Source organism: Xiphophorus hellerii, chromosome 24 (genome assembly GCF_003331165.1).
Source record: "Xiphophorus hellerii strain 12219 chromosome 24, Xiphophorus_hellerii-4.1, whole genome shotgun sequence".
NCBI lineage: Eukaryota > Metazoa > Chordata > Actinopteri > Cyprinodontiformes > Poeciliidae > Xiphophorus > Xiphophorus hellerii.
Window position 1 is genome coordinate 5018974 of NC_045695.1, and position 27578 is coordinate 5046551.

Below are 27578 nucleotides of genomic sequence, written 5' to 3' on the forward strand. Positions count from 1 at the left end.
AACCTCTATCTGCCCATGAAGAACTAGAAACCTTGGGTTCAAATTTAATTTTGACATAATTTTAGATATTCTAGTTATGTTTGTGTCTTTTTCTCCACCGTCTGTTTTTCAGTTTGTTCCCGTAAGTTCCTTGTTTTAAATAAAGTTGTTGAAAAAGAAAGAAGAGGACAAGGAGCTGCTGCGTTGTCTTCACCCACTTCTTTACAACAGCATGAATGTAAACTAACTACTTGAAGAATTATTAACAGGCGATGACCAAAACTTCAACACAGATGTTGAACTATATTCAACAGAAATGTTTACAAAACAACCAAGTAATTTAGCACTTCAAAATATATCCGCAAACATAAGCTAGGTGAGCTAAACGGTTTCAAAGTCATCAAGAGCTCTAAAGCTCGAAGCAAAAAAAAAAAAAAAAAGCTTCGCTATCAGTGCACAGCGCTCACCGCTTATGTTGAGATTTGTGGCTGTAACGTGACAAAAGGTGAAAAGGTTCTAGTGGAATGAATCCTTTGCAGGTTTCATTCAATGAAAGTGAGCAGAAAACCAGATCTATCTGGACTATTTCTCCTTCTGCTGAGATGTCTGGAACAGATTATTCCTTCTTTTTGCCGCAGGCTGCAACTCTGACAGGTCACTTTCAGGCACAACTCTCCTTCCTCCCTGTTCTCTTAATGCTCCTATTGGGGTGACCAGTGAAAAGAGACCGGCCACATTAAGGATTTATATACTAATGTGTCTCAATGCAGATGATTAAACCTGCAGTACGACCCCGAGGCCGACCTACCTAGAGCTTTTAGGACTTGATTGGGCCTAATTGCTTTTATACCACAATTAGGCATCCTGGGAGGACAGGGACGCGGCTGCCCGCGCTTTGGAAATCCAAATCAGTTTCAGGACAAGATGATGGGAGAAAGATGCAAAAGGAGCAAAAGGAATCCCTGTCGGCCAGCACCTTCCCAGCTCCTCCTCCGTGACAGTGCATTAGCAGATCCGCTTCCCCTCGAGGTCAAGCTGTTGTCGGAACACAGCCGAGCTGATTAAGATGGATGCGTGCGGCCGGGATGAGGCAGGAAGTGCCCCGCGGTCGCCCTCCCGCGTCTCCGGCCTGACAGCTGTCTATAACGCTGCGCCTTCTACCTGTAAATTACACTGATGCAGACCGACAGGCAGCCTGCCCTGACTGGGCCGCGGCAATGACACTGATGACATAACTGCTGGGGCTCCACGCGACACAAGAGGAAGAAAGCCTCGCAAGCCGACTCCACAATCGCTGGCACGGGCATCTTTGACTCTCTCCTGTGAATATAAAGTCCTCTCCGCCTGCACGAGGCTTCCAAGAAATGAACCCTCTTCAAGGCCAGATCGATGGGCAATGGCAGACATGCATAATTATAAAAAAAAAAAGACTCCTATGCTCACACAGTTTGGATAAGCACCTGCTCAAGGTTGGACGTCTGAAGGTCTGCTTATGTTAAGGGGGAAAAGGCCAGAAGGGCCCCCAATTAAAAAGAAACAAACATCCAACCTAAAAATAAAACGAAATGTTTAGATTTGGCCAAACAGCAGCTTGTTTTTGTCTTATTAAAACTTGGGGGTTTTAATAACGTGTCGTTAGCTTTAGTCTTCCTGCCTGCTTTTAGAGGACAAGGGGATGTGTTTAGTATGTGAGAAGTTCCTGACATGTGACGCGGTTTTCCATTAGGTTGCTGCTGGAATGCTAACGATTCCCTTCCCAGGTTTCCAAATCAATCTCAAGCTAAGACCTTCCACCAGACTTTGAAAGTCAGTAGGACAAAAGAGCTCAATTTCATTCATTTTCTTGCTGTTTTTGACATTTTAGTGGCAGATTCTGGCAAGTGTTTTTCCCATTTCTAGCTCTATGTTCAGTAATAGGGATACGTTGTCTTATCATTGTGATTCTGGTTTGGGATATAAATTTCTTCCAGTTATTTCCTACAATGTCAGATATGTCCCAGTACAGCCGACGCTAGCTTTAGCTTCATGTCAGCACATGATGGGCAGTTATTTTGGGGGTGGAGCCAATCGCGTTCATGAAAAATAGCGTGCCAAAAATCATTGAACGTATATATTTCAGCAATCTCCTTTGAGTATTACAGATATGCTCTTACAAGATAAAATCTTGAATCCACTGTAGCTCCAAAACATCGACAACAAGATTTAACTCCTCCACAGGCTTGGAGAAGAAATGATCACAGAAAGAGAAGACGACGCAGCAGAGCTGGAGCGGTACAGATGGAAGGACTCGACTCTTACCTCTGTCTCTAGGAAGCGTCTCAAGGCTCTCTTCTTCTTGATGCTTTTGCGTCGAACGAAAACGGCCACGCTGAGCGCCAGGATGACGACGATGAACAGCCCACCAATGATACCGGCGGCTATCAGCGGCGTCCTGGAAAGAGAGCAGTAAAAACCGTTGAAGCAGTTGGACATATTCAAATGAAGTTCAGCTAGGGTCAACTTATTCTACGGATAAAGACCCACATCTAAACGTCTGTTCCTGTCAATGCTGTTGTTTCAGAAGCAGGTGCAACAAGTCACGAGTTAAAAAACATGATTCTGCTCTTTGTTGTGCTAATTTTTGATTTAGAAATACTTCCTACTCTATTTAACTCTGCAAGCGAATCATTTAGAATTAGCTTCTCGCAAAGATTCAAAGGTTGTTTGGTTTTGGGTTTTTTTGCGCGTCTTGTTAGAAACTTGCTGAGAAAATGTTTTGTGCTGAAAAGCCGATTCCCCAACGGCCTTAAAAACACGCCATTAATATTTAAAGTGAGTTTAATATTTTTCCTTTTAGTCTTTTAAGGATTCAAACAAAGAGAAGAAAAAAAGGCAAATGGAGCACAAAAGGAAAACTAAGGCAGCATAGCCCTATGGCAAGAATCCACCAGCTTTGTTTGCAGCAGCAAGAAGTCCTTCAGATCCGGTTGTGATGGTCGGGTTTGTTCCGCCTGCAGACGGATTCGGGTTCACAGGATCCTGGACCAAAAGTACGCCTCCTTTGATTGTCAGCTTAAATCAAAAGGACTCCCTGAGTAGTTTGCTTTTCGACTGTAGTTTATCAGTTAATGTGCATTCAATCTGATGTTTCAGAGAAAAGAAAACGTGTTTGAAAAGGACTTCTTAATCTTATGTTTCGGTTTTATTTTGTCCAGTTTTTTGTTCTACAAACGTCTTAAAACAAACAACTCCACAAGCGGTTTTGTTAGGTTTTTTTTCTTCCAGCATTTTGAAAAAGTTTCTTTTCCTCTTGGGTTGTGTCTGGGAAAGTGCAGACAAGGTCATTTATTTTCAAGCCTCGTAGAGCCTTTGACTGTAACTCTTTATAATTACTGACATATCCTACAATAGACAAATGAGTTTTAAGTTTCAGCTCTATCTCACTGTTGTGAGAAGCTTGTAGGTAGATCCAAAACATTTGATCTAAGTCAGAGTTTTTAGGGCAATGGTATCAATTATTAATGAAGTGTAACTAAACTTTATTTTGAAGAAATAAAAAAAAATAATAAAAATTTTAAAATGGCAAACTTAACAAATTTTGATGACCATAATTGACCTAAAACAGGAAAAGTTTATTCTGATTTCACATCAGAGAGCACGAAAAAAAAAAAATCAATAGTGTCTTTTAAATAGTGCATGAAAACGTCTGGTTTACATACATTCCCCAGCAGAAAACTATACTGTAAATGATTATTGCTTAACAGTAAATCAGACTAATTGTTTCCAGTTTAGGGAAGTTAAAATAAAGATGAACAGTTTTTGCCATTTGTCTTTGAGTCCAGACTTTGTAAAGGTGGAAGAAAAGCTTACATATTCTCACCATTTAAACTGTAAGGCTCCTGAAAACCTCTTAAGACTTGGCGACACACAGCGAGGCCAAACAGAGGGCTTCTTCCATTTCCACAGGTCACGAAAAGGTGTTTGATGCTGTGTGTTTCTTGTTCCGTCGTCCGCGGAGGAGGAGCAGCTTTAATTACCCCGGTCTACCCCTCTTCATGACTTAATCAATACCAGGAAACGTCGAGAGCTAAAACTTAAACTTTAGTCATTTCTCTTTCCCTCAGCTGGAGAAACATTCTAATAATCCAGTAATCAGAAATACCTTTCCCTCTCAAAATGCTTTCCCACCATCCGAAGAAGAACCAGCTTTAGGGGAAGAGTAAGAGGTTGGGTGCTAAAAGCTCTCTCTCATCCCTAATGACACTGCTAATGCGTTTGCCATTTACATAGCAACTGCACTTGTAGATACTGTTAAGCTACCATTAATTTCCACCCTTATATTACTCTTTGTCCCGGCGATTCCCCTTCGCTTCCTCCCGTTTGCTCCACATTCACCCCTTTCCAATGCCGGAACTTTCCCTGCTTCGATACCTGAAGTTCAAAAGTCTATCAGCTGCAAAAGCCATTAGCAGCTAATGGAAGACTGGGGTCCTGCTTTGGTACGGCGGAGCAAGGTGCAGCCGCATGCGCCACGTCGATTGTGACAGACCCCTTAAGGAAGGGGGAGTCTAGAATTTAGAAAGTGCCTCTGAGTTCGGACATAATTACACACACGCAGCGATGTGCTGAATAGTAATGCTGAAGTTTGAGGGAATTGATTTGAAAAGGGAATTTTCCAAAACGAAAAATTGTCTGTAAAATCTAAGACGGAAGAGTGGAACGGGTTTCGGAGAGAAAAACAACCTGAACTGACGTCGAGACGAGTAACAGGCAGAGGCAGCGCTGGATGAGAGGAAAGACTCCCTAAATTAAGAGGAAATGGTTTACAGCAGGAAGAGTGACACGGGGTCAGCGGATGACACCGAGGGGATGATGGCGTTGGAGGAACTCAGAGAAAAGAGTCGCCACAAAATCCACCTAAGGAAACAGTTCAACGGTCTGACTTCTGCTTCCTGTATTTATGACTGGCTCATGGATTTACATATTTCAATCAATCTCACATAACGCCTCAGCTGATACTGTTTTATTTTTGGCAATTGCAGTATTTTCATTTGAGTCAATGTAGCAAAATGTAAAAGTTAGCAGGGCTAACCCTAAAGTACTATCCATATCATTAGCTTAACTGAAGATAAAGCGCTACACCAGCATGGTATTTAGCAGAAGCTAATGCTAAAGCACTAACCACCATGTGTCAAGAGGAAAACTTGAAGAGGTTCTCAGAACAATTCATACATTTTTGCATATATTTCATTATTTTTGTGTACCTCATTTGTTTGTTTGTTGCCTACTTGTATACAATGGATTTATGGACATTTAAAGCCAACCTGTGCAATACTATGTTACATTAGGCAACCCCCATTGTTAAGAAGATCCATAAAAAGTCTGGAAGTAGTTAATGTTCAGTCTTCATTGTGTTGGATAATCCAAACTATCAGCATTATTACTACAACTGAGAAGGTGATCTATGTCAGTATACAGTATGTCTCCAGTTTGAGGTCATATTTCAAATTGTGAGAAATGATCAGGTTTAGGAGACAACATTTGTGGGAGCACTGTTATTCAAAGAAAAGCTTGTTTTGGAAATCCAGAAAGACAACTACTTCCTAACTGGACCACAAGTTTGGTGCAAGCACGCACACACACACACACACACCCACCCACCCCCACACACACACACACACAAAAATTCTGGGTCACATTGGCCTCTTGTTAACGAGCATCTAGAGAAGTGGGTTTTAACAGGAACTTTAACGAGTTCTGGCAGAACTTGACGGTGGGGTGGTCTCCCCCCGGTCCCCGCTTCCCAAAATGCACCGGGAGACGGCTCACCTGTCCATCATCCCCACGCAGTCCTGGAGCCGCGGCCCGATGCACCTGCAGGGCAGAGAAACCAGAGAGAGCATCTATTAAATCAGGGACAGGTTATGAGCAGACCTCATGTTGTCTTTCTTCCCCGTCAATCAGTCGTCTCCGGGTGGGGCGCCCGGCTGACCACTTGTCAAGGTATCAGGGAAGAGGTGTTTGGGCTGGAGGGCAATGCTTTTGTTTGGTGTGATATTTGAAAGCTCGTGGTCGCACAAGATTCAGTCAGCAAAGCAAAGCTGCAGCACAGAAATAGAAGAAACCGAGGATGTAAATATCCTCAGCAGATACATCTGCTTATGTAGAGAATTCAGAAACGAGGTGATATAATCCTCCTTTCCTGAAGAACAGGATTGAGGTTGAAAGATTCACAGTGTGAGGTTGTGTCGGAGGTGCAGACAGGTCAGTGTAGGTGGCATGGAGATTCATCTGTTCTGGTGTGATAGGGTTTACTGCAGCCTGCTGGCCGCCGCCGCTTTATTTGGCTCCTTTTACACCATGCTTTATTAAATAACAATAATAAAACACAGAAACAATCGAGACTACACTCCACACAAAGCAGAAAAGTATTTTTAGTTTTTAATAAACATCAGAAGCTCTAAATCACTGTTTTATATTACTGAGTGACTATGCATGGCAACAGCAGATAAATCCACTCTCTCGGCTTTCCTCCTTCAAGTTCCCATAAATACGGTTTCCAGTTCAAAGCTCACTTGAGACGTGAAGTCTTGTGCTTGCAGTGATTTGTTCTAAGTGTTTCTGATGGTTGATTCTGATAGGCTTTTGGGCCAATCAGTGAATTTCATGTTTCATTTCTTGGCATTCAGGGATTTTATCTCAAAATGTCGTACTTTTATAGACTCCCGTTTCCAGGCGTCGGTTTATTTTAAAGCTAATTTAGAGATTTTAAATACTAAAGTTTTGAATGTGGAGCATAAGAAAATTAGAGACTTGATGAGGATGGTGTAGGACTGCAAGATGTTAGGAAAACGTGCAACATAGTTGCAGAATGCCGTTCAAAAACACTGGAGTTAACTGCAGCGGTTTGTCCAAACACCAAGCGCTTTCATCTTGTGAAATATTGAAACTTAACCTGAAGTCAGAGTTGCCTGGCAAGACTCATTAAACACGCCTAGCGATTAATAAAAAAACTACAAAAGTGCTAGCTTTAGGTTCACAGCAAACATAGACCTGAGATCTTGAGTCAGCTATCAAGCTGCAAAAGACTAAAATAATCATTTCCATCTCAAACAGAAGGCTTTATCAAAAGAGTTGCAATAAACAACTTAGCTTAGCCTTTATCTTCTAAGAAGGCAGTAACATAATGATTATTTTGAATAACAGTCTACACCCCTACTGGATGGTCCAATGTGTGGATAAATGAATTTTATTGTTGTCTTCTGCATTTAATCTCTGTTCAGAGTGAATTCCTATTGGATAATCTCAGCTAATTTAGTCTTTAACCTAAGGATAATGAAATACATTCAATATTATGTGAACAGTGAAGCATCAAATCATATTCCAACGTCATTAGCCAGTTACAGAGTATACCCATATTTTCATACAGTGATCCTAAATACTCCCATGTTATACACTATTATTATTTCCCTGCCAGGCATCTTAAGTTTGCTTTTCAAACCATTTCAAAATGGTCGGGGCAGCTTTAAGGTGTGACTTCAGGTTAAGTTTCAATATTTCACAAGATGAAAGCGCTTGGTGTTTGGACAAACCGCTGCAGTTAACTCCAGTGTTTTGAACTTGTGTACATTTCAGGAAATAACCTTAAAGATGGTATATACAAAAAGGAATGGATATTAAGAAGAAAGTAAATGCAAAGTCCGTATTGATCAAGTAGCGGAAGGAAGGAAATAAACGGGCAAATAATCAGCCTTTAAAGAAAAGCTGTTATAATTTGAAAAAGTGTGCGGTGTGCATGTTGTTTCCTATCTGTCTCAGCAACCTCTGCTGCTGGAGGGTAGTTCAGATGAAAGGTGTTCCAGTGGAAAGTGATGGGAACAGCAGGTGAGTAGGAAGTGATTAGAGCGCACTCGTCACTGCTCATTAAATCCCGATCCGTGTGTTGTGGCTTTTGAGCAGCAGGGTAGACACAGGAGAAGATTTCCGGAATTACTGCGTTAGAGCACACAAAACACAACAAATTGGCCAGAAAATGAGGAGAGCCGGCTCAGTCTGGAATTAAAAAGGGTGACAACTGAGGCTCTGTCAGAGCTGCCTCGGAGTCAAATAAACAGCCTAGCAATTGGCTAATTAGCTACAAATCATGTTTGAGTTAATTAATGAAATTAATGTTCAAGAAGCTAAGAACAATCTTTTGATTTGATCAACATTTTGTATATTTTTATACAAATGTACAAGTGAAAAAAAAAAGCTTTAAGTGAAAAACATTTTGTTAAGTGAACATTTTTTCCTTAATTCATCCTTAACGGCAACAGGAAATACAATCTACATTGTGACGTTATCACTTCCCGTTTCAACATTCAAAATTAAGTGAATGGTGATTTTGCCATATCAACTTTGGATCATTTCCTATTATGAAAACTCCAGCTTTTGTCTTGAGTTCATCATCTTTATGCTTTCGATCTAATCAGACCTGGTTGAGAGGATCAAAGCCTTAAGCTAGCATGTTGCATAACAAATGTGGCATATTTATGAAAACAAGTAAGATAGCATTTTACCTTTGAGTAGATGCAGTACAAAGCTAACGTACTAAGCTAGCACCAAGCTAGCATATCGTAGCACCTAGCTAATAGACCATAACATCAAGCTAGCATATCATAGAACCTAGCTAGGTCATCTAAGCTAGCAAATTCTACAACAAAAATGTTTCATATGGTCTTCATCCAGCTAAACTTTGACAAGGTCACCAACGACGATACTGAATTAATGTCAGAACTTTGGCCAGTGAAAAAGTACCTCTGCTTGGAAAAAAGTGGATTTTTTTTTTCTATATCAACAATTGACTTCAAATAGCAATTTCAAAATATCAAAGACAATATCCACACTGGTAATCTTTAATGTTGTTGGTGTTCTAACAAACAGATGTGTTGTGAGACCTGGACATTGACTACTACAATGTTCCAGCGGCTCAGAAGACCATAAATGTGGCTTCACATCACACACAACACTTCCTCTTTAGTATTCCGGTGCAACCAGAAAATAGTTTGTCTTCTCTATAAGAAATGAGTCCTGCAGCCACAATAACACCTGATAATGAGTTAAATCTGACCCTTCTGAACCGAATGAATGCAGCTCTTGTTCAATTGTCCCTTTGCTTTATTTATCTGCAGCCAGCCGTCCGCTTTATGGTTTCCTCAGCTCATATCTCCCCCTCCTCCTGCTGTTTGTCTGCAACCTGCCCCTTCGCTAACAGTTGATCTGGTTTTGCTCCATTAAGGTCAACGGAGCAAAAGCACTTCCCTTTTGTAATGTCTCGAAAGGCTGGGGCAACATTTCGAGAGTGACTAGCAGTTGAACAGATAAGAGAAACGGGTAAACTTTCAGACATATGATGCCAATCTTCGCGCATCCTTCCTCTCTTACCCCTGGGTGCAGTTGGCGTGGCAGGGATGACACTCGTTGTTGGCCTTGGCGTATTTGAAAATGAAGCTGTTGGCGCCCTGCAGTCCGTCGGGGCACTTCTCCACACAGTTGGGCCCATCTTTGAAGTGAAGGCATTGTACACACTGGTCTGGGCCCTGGGAGTTTAGTAGGAGAAGAAACAGGGAGATGAGAAGATGAGTCACAATGAGGAGGAAGGAGGAGGAGAAAGTTGACAAGGGGCGAATGAAGAGCAAAGAGGTGGCGGATGCAGTAACAGGATTAGTGGGCCAACCGAACAAAGAAAGGCAAGCTGAGAAAAACGATACATGAAGAGGTAACGCCGAAAAAAGAAGAAGAAGGGAAATAGAATGAGAAATGAGCAGAGAGAATAAAATTGAGCAAAATCGAATTCAAAACCCGGCAAATTGTGTCAGCGTCGCTCACTTCCTATCGCGGCTAATTTAGCCCGGCAGAACCCGCGTGAATTCCATCCGCCGATTTATAATGTGCAGAGCAAAATTACCCAGAGTGTATTCTGAGGCAGCCTCGCTAAAATTGCCAAAATGCATGAAAAATCAGGTCATGTCAAAAAGCAGTGTGTGGTGAAAGTGATGGAGGAGATGACAAACGGTAGCTGAGCAGCAAAAAGCTCAGCTGCAGCCGCATCATGAATAAGTAAGACGGCTAGTGAAGAGTGAGCAGGGATAAAAGGGCGGGGGAAAAAAACGACTGTACTCTGTGTGTTTACGCGTCTGAAGGAAAGAGGGTGTCGGGGAATCGAATAAAAAAAAAACAAGCAAACCTGACTTACAATTCTGGGGAGGCAGCGGAGTTTGTATGCGTATGCTCGAGCCGTTGTCTGGAAGAAGTTCAGGGAGTTTTGGCACCACGCTCCGCTGCTAATGACTACCATAGTGACCTGATGGACAGCCTTGCCAAGTCTGACAAATCCGGCCACACGCCATCAATAAACATTATTCTCACATTGCATGTTTGTGCGCATGCATGTGCGTGTTGGCGCGAGTGCGGGTGCATACGGATGTCTCGATGTGGTCGGATACGTATGCATGTTTGAGCGGGCGCGGATGACTGACTCTGGTGTTATTTACTGCTCAGATGTGAGCAGCATCTCAAAGTCGGCGCCGTGCGTGCATCGTTGAGGAGTCGCTCTCTTTTCCGTCTCTTGTTCCTTTTCTCACAGGGCGGCCAGAAAAGGTTAGTCACACAATCACTTTATTCACCCAAATCAGCCATGCGGGACATTGGGTTCGTCTCCCCGTGATGAAACTTTGCAAATATGAACCTGGGTATTGTGTAAATAAACATATCATGTCCACATTTGGTGTGCTGTCAACAATATGTTGCACTGATTCTTCCAAAAACTTTGTGAGTTGCTGAGAATAGAGGAGGAAACTGCGGAATATTCTTATTTTCTGTACTGCCCAGGCGGGGACAAATGTTTGTGAACTGAAACAAAGCTTGAACTTTCTGATAAATACATCAAAAATACATGTATTATTAATTAATAATGATTCAGTGGTGAACAGTTCACTGTAGTTTATTTTAATTTATCCAATGACTCAGTCTAGAAGGCTAAAAGTAAGACAAGTGTTACTTAATGGCTTAGTCTGGTAGCCATTCACTAAAATGAAGCTGTTAGCTAAAATAAAGGAAAAAAGGCTCTTAAAAAAAAAGTAAACTGTAGTCGGGGGAGCTGTGGTGGTGCAGGGGTTAAGCACAACCCACATAAGGAGGCCTTAGTCCTCAACTCAGCTGTCGCAGGTTCGATTCCCGACCAGGTGAATATCCTCCCTCTGTCTCATTACCTACTTTCCTGTCTGAGCACTTTCAAATAAAGCCCACTTGAGCTAAAAAAAAACAAAAAAAAAGCTTTAGTCATCCAGTGGCTCAACTTAGTTGTCACAAGTCTAGAAGCCGCAAGCTAATATTTAGCCAGTAGTTTACCAAAGCAAACAGCTAGCTAATGGTTCAGTTCGGAGGTCCTTAAAAGATGTAAACTGTAGTTATCCAACCTAGTTCCTACTAATTAAACTGTAGCTTCTGGTTAATAGCGAGCAGTTAGTTCATTAACTAAAACGAAGCCAAAAGCTACATAAGGGTTTCATTTAGAAGTAACAAGCTAATGGTTACAAACAGGTGACCCATGATTTACTCTTGAAAATATCAGCTAATGGTTATAATTACTTTATAAAGCAAAGTATAAGTTAACCATCGGCTCACTATAGTCATCAGCTAATAGCCAAAAAATGACTAAGAATTGATTCTTCAAGTGATCAGCTAACGGTTGCCAAAAAAACACTTCGGTTAATATTAGATGTCATCAAATAAATGTTACACACGACGGATCTTGTGTTTACTCTAAAACATTTTTGACATTCGGGCCAAAATAGTTGAGATGAAAGTGATTGGAGGCCACAAATATTAAAATAAAAACGGTCATGAAATTTTAGACTTTAGCAGAACAATAAACAAAATAGTCCGATGTTGCCAAAAGACACGGGTAAGTCGTCACAGATGTGAAATTGCACTCGTTTTAGAAGAAGGAAGAGAAATGTCGGCTACTTCCTATTATTATAGGTGGTTAATTTTTTTCTATTTTGTAAAATAACAAAAATTGTTTATGTTGAGCAACATAAACAGATGATGTGGTACTTTACTGTCCTGTTTTGTAAAGTTGAACGTGTGGGGGGTGGAGCTTGGAACCCGATGAAAACTGCAGTTGTAGTTTGACATTGTGACACATTTCCACGCTTCCCTTTTGTAAACTCTGCCTGGTACCTTTTTCAATGCAGGAAGTAGCCTTTACACAAGTCTCTAAAAGTTACTTTATATGAAGGTTAGGACGTAATCGTTTTTGTTGCTTGTGTCGAACGTGTATGTGCGCCTGCTGGAGCTAGACAGGAGTGGTAGTTCATCATTTCTCCCATTACCTTCCATTCACCTTTACAAACAGCACCTACACTTACTCAAGCCCTGTGCGCAAAACAGATAGGCTCCAACAAAGTAAGTTCACTTCAGAAGATATGAAACTATCTTGCACAGACAAATGAGAGGAGTCCATTTCTGCATTCCTCAAGTGCATTTGGAGAAGACAAAAAAAAAAAAAAAAAAAAAAAAAAAAAAAAAAAGGCGGTTTGGTTCGAACCGGCGGCTCTTACCGGGCCAAAACACGTTAGGCTGTTTCCGTCCATCTTCTCGCATTGGCTGTCGCAGTCCAGGCACACGGACCCATTGGCAAATTCCCGCTCTTCCCTGACGGAAGGCAAGAAGATCAAAACAGAGATGCATGGATTATAGATCTGAATGTACTCACACTGAAATATTGATCAGGAGAACACTACAGTAGGCTATATGAAGACTGTTACATCAGTATCACCCTGGCCTGTTCACTGGAGTAGCAGACGTGTATTCTGCCATCGACATGTCTTTTCCTGGCAGTTGCACTTTGCAACAGTCTGGTCTGCCTGGATGCTTATTTTAACCGACATCCATAAAGACAAGACTGATGAATAAAAAAAAAAAAAAACAGCTTTTTTTTTTTTTTTTACAGTCATGAGACTCATAGATGAAGAGATACGCTTTAGAGAGAGTGAAAGGGAATGAACAAAGCGAGCGCATTAGGACGAGATAACGAGGTTTGAAAATGTAGACTAAAAGTGAAAAAGAAAATATGTTTGCTTCTTTATCCCCGCTAGAAAGGATGGTTACTGTTTTCTGCAGATTGTAGGAGATCTGCCAGAGCCTTTGTTCAGCCAGTTAAAGCAATATAGTTGGTTTTGTTTTCATCTAAAGGAGAAGACAGTAAACAATAGAGCTCAATATTGGGTACATACACTGCAATTACAGTGGCAGGAGCTCAGCACTGCCTCAGGCCACAGTGTTCAGCCCCGTGTGTGTGCGTGTGTGTGTGCGTGTGTGTGGGGGTGTGTGTGTGTGTGTGTGTACGGCGGGCTGTGGGAATGGGTAGGTGCTGGCATCCGATCTATACGTTTCTGACTGTTTTTCTCACTGCCCGAATCAGCAAATTATCATGCCTGTTTGAAGCAAGGCGTCTCCGGCGGATGGAGGACGCCTGCTGTCAATAGCAACCGCTGCCGATCAAAACCGCTTTTCACATCAGAGGGATCGATCGGCCGACGCGGAGGACGGACGCCCTCGGAGGAGGACTCGCCCAGCACCAGACGGACCCTCTTCGGGATAATGAATCGGTTTGTTTTTGTTAGCTTGCAGTTTTAGTGACGGAACACGGACACAACAGATTCCGCCTCATGATCCGGTTTTACACAATTGGACACCGAGAACCTCCCATCTCCTGCGGGCCTTTGGGTTTTACGCGTTTTCGTGCAGTGAGTATATGTGAAAATCCTTTTGACGTAGTCCCTTTAAAAGCAACCTAAAAAGAAAAGAGACACTCTGACACTCCCAGGTTCAGTGGGATCATATTAAAGGATGATAAAAGTGAAGATGAAATCCCAGTGTTCCTTTTTGCTGAGCTTTGATGTCGGACTGTCTTTTCTTCAAGCCGTCCTCACTGGTTCGTTTTAATAGGGGCAGTTTGTTTCAAACATCCAAAGATACAACATGTCAGATTCTATTGCTGAAAATGTTTACACAGGACTCAAAAGCAGGCTGATAGTGCAGTTCTCCTTTGTCTTTCTTTCCCCCTTTTTCCAAAAATAAATTAGATTTGTCTCCCAGACGCTGTGTCCAGGGGAATCATTTAAAAGAAGGCCAGGAGGTGGACAGATATCTTTTTTTAGTCGGCTGAATGGGGAAAGAAACAAGGGGGAGGGTGGGTGAGAGACAAAGACCACTGTGGCGGCGCTCTCCAGGGTCATTTCCATTCCGCCAAAGCCGTTCCTCCTGATTGGCCCTCTTCACGGCTGAAAGTGTGTGCGAGGGCCCCATTGGGAGATGACCTGATGGGGGATTATCCCTGCTTTAGCAGGAATTTAAGCAGGACTGTGGCCCCGACCATTCAGACCTCAAAACATCCAGCGAGCCAGAGCATGGTCAACCCACCAGAGCAACTTTTTTAATTAAGCATTTTCAGCGCCTCCCTTTACCCAGTTCCTCCCTCCTTCGCTAACCCCCAGCGGACACCATCTCAAGTCTTTTTCTTTTCCCCTCTCGCGCGCGCCTTTGCTCTGCCTTTGTTTTATTCAACAGACTTATAAACTGAGGGGAATTAGTGCCTTTGCTCATTAAGAATGGATATACAGAACAAGAGCGGAGTGAGGAATCTTAAGATTTAAAATCACCAACCTGAAAACATTTTTAATGAGCTTGCCGCTAAATTCTTCAGAGATATAGACTTCTGCAGCCCCAGAACAAAGTAAGATATTAAACCAATCTGAAGTGAACTCAGTATAACCTAAAATAGTGGCGTTAAATCCAGGAAAATGGCTATTAAGAGATAGAAAGATTGAGATGATAATTGGTAATATAGACAAAGAAGGACAAGGAATGGCTAAATGTGGATTCGTCTTTATGCAGATGATACAATATTCGTACAAATTTGTTTTTAAAAATAATGCATCAGCTGTATTTGCGATCACTATTTTTCCCTGTTTTTTTAAAGTCATTTACTTGTCTCTGAATCAGACTTTGACCAGGCATAACATTATGGCCACCTTAGTTAAGTACATGATCTTCAAACCTTTGGAGAAGACTTGGAATTCCCACTAATATTCTGGTATCTGGGGATCAGGCACTAAACAGCTCTGTTATTTACATGCTTCATGTAAATAACATTTTATCCCACCCAAGAATCTTTAAATTAATTAAAGTTTCATCTGTAACCTGGTTCCAACAATTTTTGGTCTAACCTACTTGGAGTCAGTTATTTCAGCTCTCATAAAGCAAATTAAAGCCTACACAACATACACTAACTGTACGTATGAAATAAAATGAACAACATAAAAAAGTTGTATATTTTGATTGATTATGGCTTACAGACAATGGACACTGATAATCTATTGTCTTAGAAAATAAAAATGTTACACAAGATCACTAAAACAATTTATTTTAACAAAAATGTTAGACTACTGAAAAGAATGTTAATTCCTATGAACTCAATCCATGTTGGTTCTCTTGAATGGATTTTGACTGACAATCAAGAATCTCAAGGTTGTGGTTCTCGCTGTTGCACGTTTTTCGACCACACCTTTTCCTTCCACTTAATTTTCTATGAATATGCTCGAATGATACAACACTCTGAACATCTCGCTTGTTCAGCAAAGCTGCATATGAAAATGAGCTTCATTACATATCTGGTCATTTTTCTGTCACCGGGCGTTTGTTGATTTTAGATTGGACATATTTTAATAAGACGGTTCAGGCCAGTGACACAAATCAACAAGCAGACATTGTGAATATTCCTGGCAGTATCATGCGTTGACTGTATTTAGAGTAAAGGAAACAAGCATGCTTCAGAAGCTCCCAGCCACGAGCCTCTCCCTCGTCTTCTTCAAAGCTTCGCTCTGAGCTGTTTTTCCCCCCGGCGACTTCAAAGCCTCCCTCCCACAAACGGCAGCAGAAAAGGACCAGCAACAAGTCAACATGACCGAGGGTTGCGTGCTCTCATAAACCCTCTCCAGAGGGAAACACACGCCTGACATCACCACTTTTGCCTCAGTGAAAAAAAAAAAGGTTGATTTATCTCTCGGAAGGCGCTGCTGGTGCAGCTTTATTTTAGACGGATGGTTCTGAGAGACCCGATGCAAAACATTCCTTCACTCAGCCAGGATTCATTCAAGGGGAACATCTAGAGCAGTAGGTTTTGTTGGTGCACAGACGTGTTTGCTCCCTTACAACTAAAAACAACTCCAAACCAAGCTGGCTGTATAAGGGGAGAAAAAGCAGTAGTGAATCAGGAATCACCTGTAATAAAACTAATTCTCTGCTTCATTTGTTTGGTCTGATTCTAATCAAGAAATCACTCCTGACAGCATGAGGCAGGTTAAAAGATCCCAGGACTCTCCTGATCTGCACTAGTTAAAGATGAGCACAAAATCTTCGACATCTGTTACTGTTAGAAAACCATTTAGAAATATTTGAGAGCAGTGGTAGGCCCCGGCTAGCTAAACTCGCTAACCTTAAAGCACTAATCATAAACATTAGTTCTGCTAACGCTACAACGCTATACCAACACGGTATTTAGCAAAAGCTAATGCTAAAGTGCTAACTTAAGTTATATCTGCCCTTGGCAAAACTACACGAGCTCCAATTAAATTTTTACACTATTATATAATATAACTCTATAAAGTGCTTAAATATATCTTATGGTCTGTTTCATTTTGTTCTTGGATGTTTCTTGTTTGAAATTAAGTTACTGTGGGGGGAAAAAGAGAGAACATGAAGAGAGGAAACAGAACTGCTGCCAAATCACTCTTCACCCACTTCAAAATAAGAGCATGAATATAAATGTCTAACTGCTTGAAGTCCTTAACCGAAACTTCAACACGAGTGTCGAATTTTATTCAACTGAAAGGTTACAAGTAAATTAGCGCCTTAGAAATTAGGGGAAGCCAGCTGTACAAAACATTTCCAAAGTTAGCAAAAACGCTAAAGCGCTAAGCCAAAAATAGCGCCAAAACAGAAGTGTGCCCGCCATGTAGAGCACCGTATCCAGGAACACGATCCAAAGCACACAAACAACAAACAATAAGAAAATTCACAGGTGTGAAGTGGCCTAGTCAAACTCCAGACTTAAATGTGTTTCAGATTCTTTAAGGCAACCTTAAACAGACACAAAATCCAAAAAGTCTGACAACATTTAAATGAGCACAACAGACATAAACCAGTCAGTTCTTCACTGCCTTTCAGTCAGCCTTCAGCTCAGAGCCGTAAACATTTGTTCAGTCAGTCCAAATGGGCCATTTTCAATCTAATCCTTCAACAATACATTTCAATTGATTTTAGTGGATGGCTGTAGCATCCTGCCAAATGCTCCTTTGACGGTTCACACTGTGAAATTCCTTATTGGCTCACTTCATTACATCCACACCAATCTGCAATTAGACGTTCCTCCTCCAGAGCCCTTGAGGATGTTTTGGCTTCATTGTCAGTGTATTAAAGCAGCTTAAACAGACTTAAGCTGCTTGTCGCATGCTGAGACAAATTAATGTGGCTTCATAAACCATAAAGGTCGGCTGCTGACGATCTACGCAGTTGTCTCTCTGAGCGTTTTGGACTCTGTTCTCACCCGTCAAACAGGTTGCAGGACTCCACGCAGGTGCGGCCTCGTTTGAAGTAGCGGCAGGAGAGGCACTGGTCGGGCCCCGGGCCCCAACAGCCGTCGTCCGAACACATGTGGTCGCACACCATCCGGTGCTGAGCTGTTGAGGAGTAAAGACATGAAGGAGTCATTTTTCCTGGCTAACAGTGTGGGATTCATCGGTATTCCCAACACCTCCGCCTGCAGAGAGTGACTGATCCAGAAACCTTGGCCCCCCGTTTCTTCTTTCCTGTCAAACCTCAACAATCAATCCTCCTCATCGGACTCACTGGTCCCCCCATCCGAGAGTGACATAAGAAGTCCCTGAGGGCCGCCTGGAGGGGGGCCAGATCCTCTGTCAACAGCAGAGCAGTCAATGACAGATAGTAGGGCTGAGCCTAATAAAGAGAGCCTGTATTAGCTCCAATCGATCAAGCCCTAACACACACGCACACACACACACACACTGGACTCATTAACCTGTTAATGAGTCCAGTGTCAAGATTAACTTTGAAACAGGAAGCCAAGATTTTTAAACTTTTCTGAAGATTTTCTAGATGTCTCCGCTTCTGCGCAAGACATTGGTTTGTTGGATTTTCTCATCTGCTAAAGCCATTTTATAATTCAGCAGTGTAGTAAAGGGTGTGTGTGATTATGCGAGTCACAAAACTCAAAGAAGCAATCCTCTGAAATGCTTCGCTCAGCATCCAAACCAAACGCAGAACTCCAGGAACTCTGGGTCCACTTTCAAACCCAGACAGAAATGATCTGCCGGACCCATAACATCTAACTCTATTTATCTAGAGTAGAAAACAATCAAATCAAACAACATAGTAATAACTGAACCCACCTCAGGGCTTTAATGTCACATTGAAGCTGAACAAGGCCTTTCACAGCCAGGCGGTAAGAGTCGAAAACTGATACTGTTGCCATGGACACGGGCATTTCAGTTTGTATTTGTGCTTGACAAAAATGTAGGTTTCAACTTAATCAGAACACAGTGTATCGTTTTCATCTGAGGTCAAGGTCACATTTATTTATAAAGCCCGTTTCCAACAGCAGAGGCTGCAACAAAGTGCTTTACAAGGCAACAACAACCACAACGCTACAAGGCATCAAAAACCAAACTATAGAGAGAGTGAAGAGCTTAAACTAACAAAGACAGCTGGGACAGGAAAAGACACACACACTCCTTATGTTAAAGAGTGAGCAGCAAATGTTTTGTAAATCAAGTATTTAAAGTAACTGGTACTGAAACCAAAACTCCAAGAAGACACAGATAAAAGTTTGCTCAGTTAGTTTATGCACTAAATGACCCCCATATACTTCTACCAGAGACGGCAGTGAAGAGATACATTCTCATGTCTGTGTGTGAGTACACAGTAAACAGTGTTCACATCTACACCCTGTAGAAATGTTAAAAAATATTAAAAATAAATTCATTTTTTATCACAGTAGGTGCGCCACAACGAAACAGAAGAGGAGAAGCGTCCACACCTCCAAATTGCGCATAAACCCCCTATTATACTTCTTGATGGGAACGAGAAGGAAGTTTAAAAATCATTTTTTAATTTCAATACATTTATTCAAGTTGAGATGTAGATGATTAAAATGATGAGAATGAGTCTCTGCGCGTCTCCTTGACGATTTATGGAATACCTGGCTTTTGCAAGCATCTCCAGCAGGGGTTAGAGTCTTTAAAGTTCAGTCGGTTACTATCTTTACTTTCCTATTTTTTTTCCATCCTATTCAGGGCTGAGTAAAGATCAGAGTTATTAACACATTCATTTCAATATATATATATAAAAAAAAAAAATCCAAATTAGCCAGACCTTCTCTTTTTCTTCCTCATACCTGTAGTCTATATTGATACAGAGGCTGGAAACAAACCCCCTCCTCTCTGACCACTTTAATAACCTTTGAATGAACGTTAATTGGCTGCAGAGTTTCTGAGGAAAGTTCATTAAAGCAGCTGTTTATCAGAGAATGCTTTAAACAAATTTAAGAAACCAATTGGATTATAATTTCCTCCAGGTTTAATAAAGCGGCTGCCTTCAGCTTTACTCCCAAAGAAAATTGGTTTTAATGTTGACGGCAAAATCGCTCTGCTGCGGGGAATATCCGGTCAGAAGAGGCTAACTGTGATGTTCACAAAACAGAATTCCATTCATTTAGCTTAAATGTAGGTATTTCAGAAGATAGGAACAAAGATCTATTAATACTTATCCACTGCTTCCATTGTTAATACTTTCCAGGGGTGGGTAGAATCTAGTTACATTTACTCAGTTACATTTACTTAAGTAACTTTTTTGAAAAAAAAAAAAAGAAGGTACTTTTTGGAGTATTTTTACTATGGCATATTTTTTACTCTGGAGTTAAATTTCTGGATTCTCTACCCACTGAATGAAAATCAAAAATGTTTTAAACTCACCAGACACAGGAACACACATGCAGTTTTTGTTTTAGTCTCATAAGGTTTTATTGAAATAAACTGATTTAGAAAAATAATAATATTGTCCAATTTTGTTATTTTTTGTTAATTATATAAGTTATTGTCCTTTTTGGTCCTTTAAATACCAAAATTTCCACTTCACTTTATATATTTTTTGTCCATCTGATGATGTAATGTTTAAATATTAAACGATTGATCATTTGTTCAGTTACTCAGTACTTCAGTAGACTTTTTACCAAATACTTTTTGACTATTACTTGAGTAAAAATATGTTGAAGTGGTGCTACTCTTACTTGAGTATAATTTTTGGGTACTCTACCCACCTATGATACTTTCATTCAGATGTGGCTATTCTTTTCTATAAGAAAAACTTATATAATCTAAGCTAGTAATGGTGGACACACTTCCGCTAGTCTCCTACCATAAAATCACTCAACTATTGTAGCTCCTGAAACAATTTTCAAACCTTGAAGGCTCCCAGATGTAAGATCCGTAGCTACTCACTGCACTCCTTGGGGTCCTGGTTGTTGCGGACGACGACCTTTTGGCTCGAGGTCCTGAACAGCGACGTCCAGTTGACGGTGTTGTAGAAGCAGAGGCGGGTGTTGTTCATGATGTAGACGTTTCCGGCACTGATCTCGTTCAGAGACTGGAAGTGGAGGGCAGAGATCCCGAGCTGCTTCAGGATCAGCAGAGAAATGCCGATCCCACTGCAAGAGGAGAGAACGGCTCATGGTTGCGTTGGTCACTCTGGTACCATTATCAACATCATCATCATCATCCTTTAAGGTTCATGTGCTATATCCGGCACGCTATAGCTTTTAATGTATTCCTCTAGACTCTAAAGGGACACATAAATCGAACCATCAAGATAACAGTGTGCTTAAATATTATTTGATCAATCAAATCAAAGCAGTTTTTATTTGTTTACTGCCAAATTACATCAATCAGTTCCACCAGTTCTTTTGCGCAAAATAAACAAATCCTTGCACTTTATCGCACTAATACTTAAATGTGAGTTTTTTGCAAATTTTTTGTTAAAAATGGTGGAAAACATTGGATCTAAGTGACTGTTTACTCCCACCTGCGGGCGGCAGGATTTTTTGCTTCTACTAAAACAGCAGCTTCAGCCTTACTTGTCAAGTCACAATTCTTGATGATACGGCGAGCAGGAAAAACAATTACCAAAATCTGGAGGGACTGAAAAGATTTTTACATTGTTTTTTATTTTAAGAATTTATTTGTATTTCAACAGTTTGGTAACTGGTTTTATCAATACATCCTGGCCCAAGCGGGCCTTTAAGAACATTCATGATCTTGATTTGGCCCAAAATGAAAACGGGTTTGATACCCCTCACTGTAAGGGTTCTACAGAGTCGAGGTCAGTACTGCAAGCAGGTCCGTGGGCCCCAACAGAGACATCAGAACGTTTTTTTCAGTCACTCGCTTGTTTTCCATCTCTCTGTATTGAGATTTTGTCGGATGCATCGCCAAGAAGCATTGTTACCACAAAGAACAACTTAATTATAAGAAAACTTTGCTTCTTGTGCTAATTTTGTTTTTGTTGCATAACCAATGAGCAGAGAGTAATACCAGGTACCACCGGTACCAGGTACCATAACACGCCACTCTGCATGCGTGTTATGCTTCCACGTGTATCAGTTGAATCATACCTATAAAGAGTTCTGCCTCCGATGGTCGCCAAGTTGGAGAAAACGCTCAGATCCGTCATGTTTTCAGGCCAAGACTGGATGTTCAGGTACCCTGAGAACACACCACAGGGACTTTGACTTTACACTTTCCTCAGATGTTCACTGCTGCTTTTTCCTTTTTGTTGTTTTTATAAGAGGATGGTGAAAGGGGAAATGGAAGAAGGGTTAATTTTGTAGGTGGAGACAAAGAGAGAAAGCAGCCTGCACTAATTAAAAGAATAGATTTCATACTTTGCACATTCAGTCTGGTTGCACTTGCCGTTTAATGACAGATTATATCAGATCAGCCTCTATGGAAATGACATTAACAGGGATGGAGCAGGAAATGGCGGAGGGTGGAGTGGCCATTGCTCTATTTTATTGCTGGTGTTTTCATAATGAAAATGCAGTTTCACTCCATTAGCCGTTTGGTTCAACTGCAAGTCGTGGTTTAGTATGAAGAAAAGCGGTTTGTAGACAAGCCCCTTTAGGGCTGTAAGAGCTAATGCATAAACATACACACACAAACACACACACTCTGAAAGTCTGCTGAACCATCACGCACACATCCAGTAAACACAAACCAAACAGGCCACCTGTGATCTCCTTGACGGTGCGGAAGACGCTGAGACGCTCCGGGTCCAAAGGTCCGATGCCGTGGTACATGTCCCTATGAAACACACAGCAATCACTTCAGAGACCATCACTTCATTCAAGACAAATTCAACAATTGTGTTCCTCTACCACCGTGCTTGGCAGCTGGTACACTATGGTTCTGACCAAACATCGTCTACCCTGGTCTGCAACTTCCCCACCGATATAAACCTATAAATAAAGTATAATCCATGTCTGTTGGTCGATCCGGTAGAAATCTCTCCATCTTCTACAAGATCCAGTTCTAGAGATCAGAGGTCCAGAAGGGAAAGCCAAGGTTCTAAAGTGTTTCAAGGTCAAAAGGGAAATAGTTTCTCACCGCTGCCTAAGTTCTGGGTCTACATTCAGGTTTTCTTTTAGCGGCAAACAGAAACTTTCAAAGCACCCTGTTCTATAAAGTAAGTACATCCTAAGGTTAAATAGTTTCTAGCGCTGCTTTTAGGAATGATCCGACCTTCTCACAGAGAACTTCATGCCTCTAACTGCAAAAACACGTCCGAAGCATCACTCCTACAGCTTGATCATTTGCTTGAGTTTTGTTTTTCTTGTTTGGCTGGTATTCTGTTGGGGTTTTCTGCATTCCGGTCATATATTTCTAAACAACCGATCTTGTTACTCACCCTTTGATGCCGGTGATGAGAAAGATGAGATTGCCGTTGATTTTGGTGCAGTTGACGAACTTGTCTATGTTGCTGGCGTCCACGGTCTGAGCCGTCTGGAGGATGCCCGTCCCGATGCCGTCGCACACTGACAATGCAAACACAGTCGCACGTCAATCCGGTAGTTAGCGCTGCCATGACGAGGTGTCCTTGTAAGAACCACTAGAAGCCATTTTTCTTCCCCTTTGCAATATTTCCCCCCCATTCTCTTTCATCAAAATAAAGTCCTGTGGTGCTCCGGCGGGGCCGTGGCCCTGCTCCACACATCTGAATTCTTTTGATGAAAGCACGGGCCAATCTCCATCCATTCCCTCTCCATAATGAATTCATTACATCTGCATTAATTACACTCAGCCCGACGCGAGCCAAGTGTTTCTGACACGGGCAGAAGGGAGGGATGATGAATAAGGCTGGCATTAAGTGGTGTAACCACTTCCTGATAGTGATTTATACCGGCCAATTCCATATCTGAAATGTTAATTTGTTATCATTTCCCACAGTTCCTTGGGCTATCCCTCATTAACCCGTCTCTGTGACGTGACGATGTAATCAGGGGATCGGCCAATCGGCTGACGGCGTGGTCGCCGCGCGCCGCCTGGAGGAAAACATTATTGCCTTCCTCTCTAAAGAGAAAGGGCAGATCGGTTACCTTTGTGGGGAACAACATGATGAAGAGGATAATCTTCAGTACTGAGCTAATGCCGCTTAATTCCACGTCAGGCATTTTGGGCCGTTAGCTGTAGCAAAACGACTTCAGGTAGCCGCTTCTCATTAAGAGCCTATTTTCTCTCAATTACCATTCCGACTGATGTCGGGATCAAACGTGTGACCTTCATTGGACGCATTTCTCCTCCGGAGAGGAACATTCACCAGAAGCGATTTTCAGATCACAGAAAGCAAAACTCCAGAACTGGATTTACTGTCAACACAGATGACAACACGGCTCACCTTTAGGGCAGATGTCGGTGCACGGGATGCACATTTTGATGCGGTTCTCCTCCACCTCCATCTTGTTGCTGGGACACGCTCTGACGCAGGAGCTGTGGTCCACCACGAAGTTATCTGCCAGAAACGAGAAGCCATGAACACAGACTCTCCCTCTGACGGTGCAACCCCAGAGCTGAGGGATGATAAATCTCATCTGATGACCAGTGGATTCCGAATATGCAATCTGTCGCCTGACTTTTAATTCGCGCTGGGCTAATTGCTCCTGCACTGCAGAGCCTCCGCAGCCGAGAACGGAGAGCTGCTCTTTGCTTCTTCGCCGACATCAGTCCAAGCAGATGGTGTGGCAACTTAGCTAATTGAGATACACAATTTGTTTAGGCTGGAGCCACTTATCTTGCCTCGCAATAATCGTCTGGAGTCTAATTTCAGTGGAGATTAGAGCATGCTCGCTTCTTCAGGAAGACTTCATTAACACCTTTATGAGCGTCAACAGCGCCTCGGACTTACGGGGGCATTTCTTCACGCAGAAGGCTCCGTAGGTGTACTTGGCTCGGGGGTTGGGCTCCAGCTGGAAGGAGGTGGGGTTGTAGACGAACGGCTGGGGGCACTGGGTGACGCAGGCGCCGCTGTTGTTGAAGTTGGTGCAGGCCTGCAAAATAATACAAGTGTGACAGTGTAGTCACTGTGATCTACTGGCAGCAGTGGCTGTTACAACATCATAATACAATCATAAAATCCGACTCTCTATCCCACATGCGTCAAATTCAAGGCCCGTGGGCCGAATCTGGCCCGCCGTAGCATTTTATGTGGCTCTCTGGATTCTAGACTAAACACTGAGTGTGCTTAAATATTATGTTCAATCAAATCAATGCAGCTTTTATTTGTTTACTGCCAAATTATGTCAATTAGTCCCTCCAGTTTCTTGAGAATTATCGTGGAAATTCACACAAAAAAAGTCAACAAATTTGCGCTGACAATTGGGAGTTTATTGCAGATTTTTCTCAAAAGTTGTCAAAAACCTTCTTACTTGTACTAAACAGCTGCCTCAACTTTAATTGATGTCAGATTATAGACGATGAGCTATACAGCGAGTAAATAAAAAGTCGCATTTGCCGTCATAAATAAGTGCAAATATATCTAAATTAGTAACACAAACACTTTGACTTTAATTGCAAAAAAAACCCATCATGAAATCCTACAGCACAGGTGTCAAACTCCAGTCCTCAAGGGCCGCTGTCCTGCAACTTTTAGTTGTGCCTTTGCTGCACCACACCTGAATGGAATAATTAGGTCATTAGCAAGGCTCTGGAGAACTGATCTACATAAGGAGGAGGTAATTAAGCCATTTCATTCCAGTGTTTTGTACCTGTGGCACTTATAAAAACTGCAGGACACCGGCCCTTGAGGACTGGAGTTTGACACCCCTGTCCTACAGGGACTGAAAAGCTGTTCAACAATATTTAATTTTAAGGATTCATTGATATTTTAACAGTTTGTAAACAGGTTTTATCAATACATTTTGGCACAACCGGCCCTTTAAGAGCATTTGTGTTCTTGATTTGGCCTAAAACGAAAATTAGTTCGACACCCCTGCTCTATGCTGACAACAAATACGGAAGACAGAAATACTGTTTAACAGAAATAAATGCAAATATTCACTTTACCCCTCGCTTTACACAGCAAACGCTTATCAGTTTTCTTGAATTTTAAAGCCCCTTAAATTTTCTGACACCTCAGCCTAACAGTATGGTGGGTCTGGTTGCCTCTACTGTGTGGGAACAGATTTGCTCTACCATTTTGGAATATTCTGCCTGTTGAATGACTGACTTAATTCAGTTGGGAGAGATGATAATCCACAAGTTGTCAAGGTAACTAGAGAGGAGGACATGGTGGGCCAATTATAAACAGATATATGTAGGATATGTTTAGGAAGGAAGGGGGAGGGGCATCATGTACTGAATTTGACCTCATCATCATTATGATGGAATTGGAATACTAACTTTACATCCATAGAATATCCAGTGGAAGACAATTCAAAAATACTTTATTTCTCCCAAAAGGTGAAGCAGTCAGTCTTGCATCGAATCTGAAGAAGCCTCTGACTGAAGACCTGCTCTAAAACCGTCTCATGACCAGCATGACATGCTAACAGTTCAGTATCCAGGCAGCAGAGACAAGATTCCACAGCAGCACGTCCTGACGACATCATCGGCTGTTAGCTAGCTCTGCTAATCCACATCCTTTGCTTTTGCTGCACCTGTTTCCATTTCTGTCTGGTCATATGGATAGGAAGCCAGCGGAGAGACGCTGGAGGAAATGATTCTTCATCCATGAAGCTTCCTTTTTAACATTTCTGGGATTCGGGGACGTAGTTCAAGGAATATTTAAGTTTAGAAGATGTTAACTAGCTGCTCCCAGATGCAAAAACAACACCTTGTTGCCACGGTTACACACCAAAACAGCTGTCCAAAAAGTAAAAAAGAAAGAGGGAGTAAAGAATAGAAACCTTCTTCAGGCAAGTGAAAAGTTATAATTTTAAATTTGATACACATGCAGCGATTATTAATGCTGCCCTGGGCAAATGCCCATAGCCCAGTTTAAACTGAGCTTGTGTTTTTGGACATAACCGAAAAATTAGTTATGATTTGGGGCTAAATAGAATTTAGATTAAATATTTCAGTCTGTCTTTTTTGTTTTTAGTGTGTTGATCATTTGTGGCTTCTTTGAGAAAAATAAATAAATAAATGAATAAGCCCAAACTTTAAATGCTTGCATCTCCTCCCATAAAGGTGTGGAGTTGCTGGTGAGGTGAGAGACATCAGTCACAGTGAGGGAAGGAGAATTACAGCAGCACATCATTTTTACGCCGCATTCCAACGTGCGAATCATGCCGCTGCTTCCCGTCTCTGCGGATGCCAAATGGGAGAAAAATTGAAGCCATTGATCCAAGGCCATGATGTAAACGGCTTAATGTTCTCCCATAAAGCCCCCTTTAAGCGTCTTGACGTCCATGGCCGCTGGTAATTGAGTTGGACGGGCCTTTACGTGAGTTACAGCAGCAATATCCACTCCGTCGACGTGCAAGTTTGCAAAACAACAAGAAGTTGGGGTGATGAAAACGATCATAATTGGAACGCCAAATCCCAAATTTGATAACGGTGAACTTTTACAAGCCTGTAAAATGGTTTGTCAGCAAGCACGGAGCGTTGGAAAATCACTTTTTACCATTTTGTCACATTGCAACCGCAAACTGGTTTAATTTTAATCTGACGAAATGACACAAAGTAGAGCAGAACTGACATATGGCTGCAATTAAAGCTGAATGTCTTAGATGGAGATTGTGTGTGTTGACGTACATTTTCGAGATATGCCGTAAATTCTCAATTGGATCTAGAACTGGACTTGGACTGGTCCATTCTAACAGAGGACTGGCGTTATGGGAGGGGGTTCTTTGTAGACTCAAAGTGGGCGTTTCTCCACCACAAACACTGATTGGCTAGTTCCGGCAGCAGAAATATTACAGAAAGTTTATTCCCTTATTTTTTGTTCTTAAT

At 41.8% G+C, this 27578-nt stretch overlaps 1 protein-coding gene across 3 annotated transcripts in view; it reads right to left on the reverse strand.

Moving 5' to 3' along the window:
* si:ch73-383l1.1 (receptor tyrosine-protein kinase erbB-4) overlaps positions 1–27578 on the reverse strand; it is a 287281-nt gene that overhangs the window by 50333 nt on the left and 209370 nt on the right. For all 3 annotated transcript variants that reach the window (XM_032556862.1, XM_032556863.1, XM_032556861.1), the window contains exons 7-17: positions 24532–24673; positions 24025–24138; positions 23038–23164; positions 22360–22433; positions 21746–21836; positions 20577–20782; positions 17609–17741; positions 12561–12654; positions 9382–9536; positions 5788–5832; positions 2278–2410 (exon numbers count right to left, since the gene is read on the reverse strand). In XM_032556862.1, the coding sequence (XP_032412753.1) occupies positions 2278–2410; positions 5788–5832; positions 9382–9536; positions 12561–12654; positions 17609–17741; positions 20577–20782; positions 21746–21836; positions 22360–22433; positions 23038–23164; positions 24025–24138; positions 24532–24673 (1314 nt within the window). The remainder of the gene's footprint in view (positions 1–2277; positions 2411–5787; positions 5833–9381; positions 9537–12560; positions 12655–17608; positions 17742–20576; positions 20783–21745; positions 21837–22359; positions 22434–23037; positions 23165–24024; positions 24139–24531; positions 24674–27578) is intronic.